At 34.4% G+C, this 10289-nt stretch overlaps 1 protein-coding gene and 1 long non-coding RNA gene across 2 annotated transcripts; both read right to left on the reverse strand.

Moving 5' to 3' along the window:
• Nucleotides 1-1026: 1026 nt before the first annotated feature.
• On the reverse strand, nucleotides 1027-6562 carry LOC107613666 (aspartic proteinase 36). Its single transcript, XM_016315766.3, has 10 exons — nucleotides 6064-6562; nucleotides 4324-4453; nucleotides 3986-4233; nucleotides 3487-3714; nucleotides 3179-3341; nucleotides 2984-3057; nucleotides 2263-2353; nucleotides 1992-2067; nucleotides 1660-1731; nucleotides 1027-1347 (listed from the first exon to the last, which is right to left on the reverse strand). Exons 1-10 carry the CDS (start codon nucleotides 6276-6278, stop codon nucleotides 1196-1198), a joined length of 1449 nt encoding a protein of 482 aa, XP_016171252.1. The 5' UTR covers nucleotides 6279-6562; the 3' UTR covers nucleotides 1027-1195.
• Nucleotides 6563-8090: 1528 nt separating this feature from the next.
• LOC148546973 (uncharacterized) lies at nucleotides 8091-9905 on the reverse strand. The gene is made up of 3 exons (XR_015896722.1): nucleotides 9353-9905; nucleotides 9118-9235; nucleotides 8091-8327 (listed from the first exon to the last, which is right to left on the reverse strand). It is a non-coding gene; the product is annotated as an uncharacterized LOC148546973 (long non-coding RNA).
• Between the last annotated feature and the right edge of the window lie 384 nt (nucleotides 9906-10289).

A 10289-nucleotide genomic window follows, 5' to 3' on the forward strand; every position in this document is an offset into this window, starting at 1 on the left:
ACTAAGGTAGTATATAGGCAGGCTATTAAGGACATATTTAATGAGTACCAACTTACCCGCTTTATTTAGGCTCTTTGCTTGCCACAGACTCAGCTTTGCTTCCACCTTATCAATCACTGGTTTCCACGTCTTAACTAGCCTCGGATTAGCTCCCAAAGAGATCCCAAGGTACCGGACAGGGAGTAGTTGCTCCTTACACCCCAGTAAGAGACACATCTTACTCGTCCACTGCTGGTCACAATTAATCGGAATGAAACTGGACTTTTCAAAATTAATATTCAAACCAGACATCAGCTCAAAGCAACGCAGAAGGCGCGTGTAATTCCTTATGGTCTCTTCCTCTGGAGGACAGAATAGAATAGTATCGTCCACAAACTGTAAGTGCGACAACTCGATGTTATCTCGACCAACCAACAGCGGCGATATGCGCCCATTCCTCACCGCCTCCCCGATCATTCTATGAAGCACATTGACAACCAGGACAAACAGAAATGGAGATAAAGGATCTCCTTGTCGTAGACCCCTTTCCATTTTGAACGGCTTAGTGGGAGATCCATTTATAAGAACTGACATAGAAGCAGAACATACACACTCCTGAATCCACCCCCGCCACCGATATCCAAAGCCCATCTTCTGCAGCACGATATCCACGAAGCTCCATTTCACCCTATCATAAGCCTTTTGAAAATCCAGTTTAATTATCGCTGATCTCCGTTTTCTTGCCTTTAGCCAGTGCACTGTTTCACAAGCTATCAAAGCCCCATCGTGAATTTTCCTGCCCTGCACAAATGCACTCGCTATCCTTTAAATCATCAATTCATCATAATGCTGCAGGTTCTTTAGTAAACCACAAATTACAGTGTACATTTTTTATCCTTACAAAACCTAAAAATTTGTATTATTGACAAGAAACAGAGAAATGCAAATACATCGCACCAGAAACACAAGATACATGGCATTTCTGATGGCTTCAACATGCATTGAAAAGAACTTAAAAATGTTTCCTAGAGAAGAAGAAAGAAGTAGTTATACAAAAAAAAAGATGCCTTTTTTCAATGATATCTTTTTTGGGATACATTAATGATAAATATTTAAACTATACCATATCATTAACACTGCACATTTATCACAAAACGAATTATGGTACAACAAAAATCGAATGAATGACACATCCCTCGTATAACACAAGAACAACCTAGTTAGTTAAACAATTTAACACGGGAATTAGCAACACAAAGAATGTCAATATTCTTCGAATTAAGAAGGTAGAAGCTGAAGATAGATTGTGTGCACCCACTGTATATACTGTTCCAGTCTTCTCATCCTTCACTTTAATGCTAGAGGAGCCTAAACAAAAGCAAGAATGCTTAAGAAAATCATTCTAGCAAATATAAATGTCAACAAACTTGACCCTAAAACAGTAGTTCATATAGATATAGGATCAAAAACAATATTCAATCAAGGAGTATATGCATCCTCTGAACTACTAGTTTTTTTTTTTAATTAATATCATATTACTGGTTAATAACAAGGAAAGGATCCATGGTGATATGAACTTGACTGAGAGCCACAGCTTTGAATTACATATTCAGCATATATTTATATAAATGGAAATAGATTAACTCAGAGAACAAATTAGGAAGGGAACTTGGCACTCACAATTGTAGTCAACCCATCCAATGGCCATATTTTCAAGGTCGTATACGACTAGTTTGTTTGATAGCACCAAATCTGCAATTGGAGTAATTGAACATAAATAATTATAAAAGATAAAGAAACAAGACTAGTTTGTTTAATGAATTTTTTTATATTAACAAAATATAAAAGAAAAAGACGGCTTCAAAGCTAATCAGACATAACAATTAATCTTCCTAATGATCAGAAACAGACTCAAACAAATACTGGAAGAGCATTATAAAAAGAAAAGAAAACTGGATGCACTAATTGTGCCTTCAATAAACTTATAACAAGAGGTCACTGTATTAATTTACCTCCAAGAAGAGTCATGTCCCTTCCATTTTTACTTTGTGAGACACCTTTCTGCCATCCAATACACCAGATATCACCCTGGGGACAGACAACCAAGAAACACCAAAATTGAATAACTGTAATATATTTACCAAATAGAGAAGTGTATCATATAATAAGCGTGTATAATAGAAGACAGAGAACAACAAGAAGGAGAATCAATTTAGATAACAGGCTAAGCCTCTTAAATGAGAGGGTACTGAAACAATCAATAACAAAGCTCCTCCTACTCACCTTAAACAGGAACAGGTAGTCATGAGGATACACCGTCAGGGAAAGAGAATCCTCAAAATGAAACTTGATAACTGGGAATCCATCATCAATACTTCAAGATTACAAAATATCAACAAGTTACAAGCTGCATTTGCCTGATAATTAGAAGAGCATACTGATTTAAATAAACTCTTCAAAATTAAATCTGCATTTTAGTTACCACATATCAACTCAACCTTATTTAGTTACCTACTCAATAAGGAATAGGACAAAGTATAACAGAATTCAGATAAGACCTGATAGGCTGATATACTTTCACTTCTTCAAGAAGCTAATCAAAAGTACACAAATCACTCTACAATATAAAAATTCCTTTCCAGTTCAACTGCTTTAACTAATACAATTACAAGGCCTTTGTTATCTGTACTGAGTAAAGCTACAGCTATATCTTCCTTATTGTATCATAATCTGTTTTAGATTATTGATTAGCCATAATCTAATATTATCAAAATCCGAGATAGCTCAGATATATTTAGAGGGCAGCCTCATTTTATGATCTTACCATATGGACTAAAACAACCAAGAAAATAAATCTGACTGATTATGTGCTATGATAAGTCTATAAAGAAGAAATAGGCAATCAAACAAATACAGAATCACATCTTATATTAGTCAAAAACAATAATTCAGAAATGACAGAGAAATGCAAATATCAATAGAAGAAAGTTATAAAGTATCATACTCTCCAGTATACTCGAAACAAGTAAATTGTTGCTCAACGAGATATAATTTCAGTTCAGGCTGCGCAGCCAAGACCTGTCATACATCATATGCATGGCATAATTGAGAAATAAGATTATTCAACTCAGACAAGAAGCCTATCAAACTGGAAAGAAGGGGAAATATTGATTCTATTTATTCCTAAGGATAAACGTACCTTTGAAATTAGTTGGTCATAAACCATGCTTGGGAGATAAGCCAAGGTTGTTCCACTGTCTATTACAGTTCCCTTCCCACTTCCAGAATCAAATATATCTGTCGGAAGTTGTAGAATATCACTACCAACCTCAATATCCTTCAAATTGACATTGTAGTGTGCCCTGTCATGATCAACAGTGGTTAAGGGGAAGGAGTATTTGCCACTCTAACCAACCATGTGTTAGTATGTGAGTACTGAATTTGTCCTTGGATTTTTATAACCGCTATCATGGCATGACATAAAAAATGCTATGTTATTGGACATACATTCTTGGTACCAATGGAGTTGTTTTGACTTTTGGTTCCACCACTTCTCCTATGGCAAATATTCCACCACCCTTAGCATTGTCAAGGCAGTGTGAAAATATTTTTTTCACCTTTCCAGATGCAGCAAGCTGTGAAAGCACCGAAGAATTTGCTTGTCCAAAACCAATTATTCCATCAAGGGCTTCATCAGAAGATGATCCCAATGTCCCAGACTGTACATTGCCACACCTGTCAGCAAGAAAACACCAAGATATAAAATCAGGGGATCAGCGTTTATTTATTAACCCAGGAAGCTAAATAAATGGAAATTATTCACATGATGAAAAACAACTATCTCAAACGAGGATAAAAACTATCCTAACAACCAAGATAAGCCAAGAATATTAACATCTAATCTACTTCAACAACATTGTGAATAGACCTAATCAGACTGAAAATGGTAATCAAAAGTCAACAAGACAGAAATATCACAATACAAAGTATCAGAAGTTTCTCTTACCCAAAAAAGACACTGCTATTTTGCGGTGCGGTATTGAGATTACCACTAACATGGTTAAAAGTAAGGTAGTCCTGCACGTAGTATCCAGAAGTTGCACTTCCATCCCCATAAGTTATGCTGTATGGGCAGGGAATATCAGCCTTGCAACCAGGAATTGGACCATCGTATGTGGAAGAGCAAAATTCATGGTCACAAGGAACCAATTCTGAAGTTTTGGATTCCTTTGGATCATAGAGAGTCAAGTCTATCTGATGTAACAATATCGAGAAAAATTACTTCAGTAACTTCAGATTATAAAGGTACAGAAGAAACTCTAGACTCAAGATCAAGATACATACACCAATATCACTTTTCTTGGGACATCTTGCGCAGTCAACACAATTTACCCAGAGAATGTCACTTCCTGTATCAACCTGAACATAGTAGTCCTTTGGAGGAGAACCAAGCCCAAGTTTTGTAAAATACAGCCTAAAACAAATAAAATAACATCAGCATGATAGCATTCACATTTAGATGAACTCGAAAAATGTATATGCTTCAACCATATGCTACTATTTACATTATTTTTCAAGCATTAACTGTAAGAGTTAATATGAATCACGCTAGGTAACCAACTAGAATACCAGCCAACTGCAGACTGCAAAAGAGCCATAAATCAAGAGTAATTCTAATCCTACTTTCACTCTCATTTACCAGTAAAAAAACAACCACAAAATCCTAATCCTCCACCGTCAATCACGCATCACCTCTCATCACCCGCAGCCGCGCGTCCTCCACTGTCAATGTCTCAATGACACATCACCATCCGCCACCTGCAGCCATGCGTGACATTACAAACGTGGTAATGCAAACCTCTCTTCTCCTCTCCCTCCGTGTCTTCTCATTCTTTTTCTTATGTTTTAAATGTTTCTTCTTTTTAGGTTTTGTATGATTCTTTTTTAATAATTTTAGATATTTCTTTTCTACAGTATTCGGGTGTTTCTTTTTCTTATGTTTTGAAAAATATCATTCGAAACTTAACAGAAAACCATGTAAATCATAGAAAAGAGTTTTGAAAAATAACATCCAAAACTTTACAGAAAACCATAAAGTAATAGAAAAAGAACCTTCAAAACCTAACCAAAAAAACATCCAAATTCGTTAAAAAGAACACCCCAAAATCTAACAAAAAGAAATATCTAAAATCATTGTACAAAAACTTCTAAAAATGATCATGAGAAGAAGAATAAGGTTAAGAAAAAGAAGAAGAAGAAACGTGGAGGGAGAGGCAGCGCGGAGGGAGAGGTACGGAGGAAAAGAAGAGATGCGTAGGGAGAAGAGAAGAGAGGTGATAGGGGTCGGACCATGCACGTTTTTTGAACGTAAAACTAGTTTTTCAAATTTTTAAAACGAGTGTCTTTTGAAAAGTTGGTTGTTTGGCTGCATATAGAGTTGGTTGCCTAGACTGCAAAATATGATAAATGACTTTTTATTATTTTATATTTGCATCTTAAACTACACATTCTATCTTTTTAATTTTTCCCCTTAATCGAATACAAGTTCACAAATCACAATATACATATCATAATTATCATCCTCATTTCTAAACTAAGACAAAAACTAAATTAAATACGTTTTTCTTGTTTGCACCAGAGTATTCATCGGGCCGGAAATCTAATGACTAAATTAAATACGTTTAACATCTTGAAAGCACAAACACTCGGTATCTTTCTCTTTTAAAATTGATGGAGTAGCATTTTTCTTAAGCAGGATTCAGAAAGACGCTACATATCATTATTGAAAATAAAATAAAATCATAAATTACATTGAACTAAAAGTAAACACTACAAGTTGCATCTTGTACTATGGATGCATAAACTATGGAACCAACCTGTCTCATTTTTATAATAACACATCGAAGCACGAGCCACATCAACAGAAACTGAATAATTGTACAAGTAAGTTGTTATTGTACGTTCATTCGCAATTCACACTTACAATTCAATTACTATGCAAACAAATAACAGAAGAAAAATAAATATCATAATAATAACAATTAAATTAAATTAAGAAAAAAAAAAGGGAAAAGAAAGATGAACCCGGTCTTGGTAGGTTGACTATTGCCGCCGAGGTTGAGATCCACCGCAGAGAGAATCCTATCTCTTCTACGATCATCACGCGCCCTAACATCGCTTAATCCCAAACGCATTTTTGGACGCTCCACCTGGAACACGAAATTCCCATTCGCAACGACGAAGCATGTTTCAACAATCAGAATAATCGCCAAGAACAAAACGGAACCTCTCAGATCCATCAATTCAATTCAATTCACTTTCTAATAAACATAAGAAAATCAAATTAGAAAGAAAAGGAAACAGATCCAAGCACGAGCTCGAAACTCGAACTCGATTAAGCTACAGCTTCTGATTTTTGCAGTTTGAGATCAGAACTCATTGCCAACTCGGTTCTTTGGCAAATGGAAAATAGAGAAAGCCAAAAAAGAAAAAAAAGAAGAAAGTGGATTGAAGAAGAAAAGAAAAGAAACGAAACGAAAAGAAACAGGTAAACGGTAACGGAGGAGGGCAAAACGACGCCGTTTCGGATAATACTTAGAATTTAAGACGGCTTCATTTAGTATTTGCGTGAGCCTGCGTGAATGCCTCTATTTCTTTCTCTTGTTTTGCGTTAACTAGTCCCTTTCGTGTCACCCACATTTGTATCCCAAAATGCAGGTATTATTGGAGTGAATTAATACACTCATTAACGGTTATCAGGAATAACATGTGCCTTACAGGTTAATATTACTGATTAAAATAGTTTCTGTAAAAAAAAATACAAAATTTAAAACTTTAATATATTTATTATGTAGAATAAAGTATCATTTTTGTCCATAACGTTTGGAGTAAGTTTAAAGTTGTCCCTAACGTTTCAATCGTTTTATTTAATTTCCTAACATTTTAAAACTGACTCAATGTTGTCATGCGTTAGGGATCCGTTAGGGAATTAAGTGTAATTTATTTAGATATAATTGAAAAATAATTGAATACTATGTATAGTAAAAAATTAATATTATTGAAAGATAAAATTAAATTAAAATTTATTTTTATATATAGTTTTTGTCCCTAACATTTTCGTCATATTTAAGTCCCTAACGTTTTAAAATGGTCTCAATTTTGTCCCGTCGTCAATTCTGTTAACGAATCCCTAACGGCAGGACAACATTGACTCAATTTTAAAACGTTAGGGACTTAAATAGGACGATTGAAACGTTAGAAACAACATTGAGATTTAAAAAGAATAAGTGAGTATATTTTTATTAATATAAAAATATAATTAATTTAATAATGAGTGAATTTATAACTAAAATTAAAATAAATTAATTAAAAATAAATTATTTAATGAAAGATATTTATATATATTACAATTTACATATATAATGTTAAGAAGAATATTGCTTATCCTAAATACACAGATTTAATAGATAAAATAATCGATTATTTTTAACAAAATCAATTGAAATAGTGAAAGCAATCTCCTTTCTCTATTCCAATTATTACTTGGTCAATGATTGTTAAGTAAAATAATTGATTATTATGTTTTACAATCTAAAAAATCATACACACTTTTAAACTAATTTTTTTTCTTTTGAATTATATAATAAATAATTAGATACGAAGATACACTGATTTAGGTTATCAAGGAACTTTGGTTAGTGAATATTTATATGTTGAGATCATATTTTATCTATTTATTATTATTTGAACAACTATTTCATACTATTGGCATATCTTGCAAATTATATTTTATTTAAAATAATTGATTTATATTTTATATAGCATCTTTAAAGTATGAACCGCTTTATTCATCCATTAATAGTTGTTAAATACAAAAGTCATGTATAAAATGCCAATTGAATAAATGTATGAACGTGACTATATTTTTTGAGATGGTCAAACATTCATGTTATATAACACTATTGGTAAAAAATCTATGTTTTTTATAAATAAATAAATTAAAAAATATTTTGCAAAATAGTATAATTAATTTATAAATCTGCACATGACATTGGTCTCACTCTAATTATGTCACGGCCCAAAATGAGCCATGACCGGCGCTCAGGAAAATAGTCCCTTAGCAAGCCTAAACCGACTCAATTATAAGATGAATAAGAAAGTTATAAATATTTTACAAATTCTAAAATAAATAGTTATATATATTTTTAACAAAAATAAAATAATTACAAATGGTTGGATCCTGCCTGTGACATATGGAGCATATACATCTAGGAACTCGACAAAGAATACGTACTCACTGCAGATTGTTACTCTTGAATAAAAAGTCTCACATGGTCAAGTATTTGTTCCTGAAAAATGTTTTTAAAAAAAAGGGATGAGTTTTACAACTCAGTGACTAGACAATACATTTATAATCGACATGAGACCATATAAACATTATTATCAAAGTAACTTTAATTAGAAAATAATAGTTAATGATAATAAGTGAATCAATAAGGGAGTTCTCATACAGAAATCAAATCAAAAGTCCACACATGGGCGGCTCCACCTCTATAGGTAGCCCTTTCCTCTTGTGTGTCCTAACAGAATAACAGATCTAACGTGTGGCCTACACGTTAGGCTAGCAACACCCCTGCTAGCTGGAGTCTGAGTCAGATGCATCTAAGTTAACGTCATAACCGCCGTTAACTACGGTTTTCTAATACGAGCCTCCCAAACCAATTCAAAACATATAGTTTCAAATACAATAAATCTTTAATCTCTCAAATATATAAGGTATCGAATCAAATCAATCAGATAATACTTTCTTATCAGAAATATTTTCACATCATACTTTTTCAATCATAGAAACATATTTCATAATTTCTAAGTGAGTGCCAACAAATACTTTAATACTTCAAAAGCATATATTCAAATAAAATCAATATTCTAAAATAATATAAAGTTTTATCAAACATATATATAGTCTCATGTAAAAATTTCTAATATATGAATTTTATAAGAAGAATTATTCAGCTATAATAAATCAAGTATTATAATCAAATCAAAGTTCTTCAATAATAGTTTTATAAATATAATTAAAAACTCATAATGGCATAAACCAAAAGCTTAACGGTTATAATTGTAAAGCCTACTCACAGCATGGTCCTAACGGACCGAAGAGACCAAACCCAGAGTGCGTCTCACGACAGCGACAATGACCACAACACCAGGCAGTCATTTCAAATCGAGTACAGAGACAAAGGCAGATAAAATTCTGGAAGATCCAAAACAGAACAAGGACAAAAATAAATCAAAACAAGGACAAGGTAGAAAAATGAATTAGTGGCAGAGATAAGGTGAAAACAGGACAGACTAAGGGAAGAAGCTAGACCAGAACAGTGGCAAGGTAGTGTTGCCGGTGAGTTTGGAAGCTCCGGCGGGTTTTCCGGCGACGGTACCGCCGTTCCTGGCGACTAGAGGCATGGCGACGAGTCTCCTCCTCCGGTGAGTTCCTCCTCCCCGCTCTGTTCGTTATGGTGATGTTTCTCTTTCTGCGAACTCTCTCGTTCTCTCTCTCCCGCTAGAGCTCCTCTTCCCGGAAACCCAACAGTGGCAGCGGCGGTGCAGCAGCTTAGCGATGGGGTCTCCATCGGCAAAGACGGATCTGATGACGATGAGACTGACCGCGTCCCTCTTCCTCGCGGGTCCTCCTCCTTCTCGGCGACCATGATGGCGGCACCGCAAAACGCTAATGGCAGCGACACTCCTCCAGCTTCCTTCAACTCGCAGACTCCCTCTTTCTCTAGGGTTGACGTCGATGGCGACTTGGCAGCAGCAGAACTTTGGCAGCGAGGCGTGGAGGCAGCAGCCCCTTCTACCGTTCTCTCTTTTTTTTTTTTTTTTTTTCTGCGTGGGTGTATTTGTGTATGGTGTGAGTTTTGAAAAGAAGGGGGCTGTGGTTGATGAGGAAGAGTGGAAGTTGTTTAGTAATTTAGGGTTAGGGTTGGGTAGGAGGAATAAGGGTAATGTAGGAATTTTGATAAAATTAAAGGGTAGGATAGTAATAATAGAAAAAAAGAAGCTTGGGACATTACAAATTAAATCTTAAATTTTGATGCGAATGATGAAACAAAAAGATTGTTAGGTCAGAAAATTGATTTTTAATAAATATTATTTGAAAAATTATTTGATAGACAGATATATAGTTGGGATATTCTTTAAAGCACATTTCTACTGCATATGTATGGCTTCTGAAGTTTATCTTTTTTTTTTTTTTTACTAAAAATCTGAAGACTCGAACCCGCAACCTCTTAGAGGTGTATGGGGAG

Source organism: Arachis ipaensis, chromosome B8 (genome assembly GCF_059453495.1).
Source record: "Arachis ipaensis isolate K30076 ecotype BB chromosome B8, ASM5945349v1, whole genome shotgun sequence".
Taxonomy (NCBI): domain Eukaryota; kingdom Viridiplantae; phylum Streptophyta; class Magnoliopsida; order Fabales; family Fabaceae; genus Arachis; species Arachis ipaensis.

Excerpts from the sequence above, each read along its gene's own strand:
- LOC107613666 (XM_016315766.3), bottom strand. The coding sequence starts at position 6,278 with ATGGATCTGAGAGGTTCCGTTTTGTTCTTGGCGATTATTCTGATTGTT. Across the intron at positions 4,454-6,063 it reads AGTCAACCTACCAAGACCGG|GCTGTATTTTACAAAACTTG; the intron begins GTTCATCTTTCT and ends TATTTGTTTTAG. Across the intron at positions 2,354-2,983 it reads TGTTTCGAGTATACTGGAGA|TATTGATGATGGATTCCCAG; the intron begins GTATGATACTTT and ends GTAATCTTGAAG.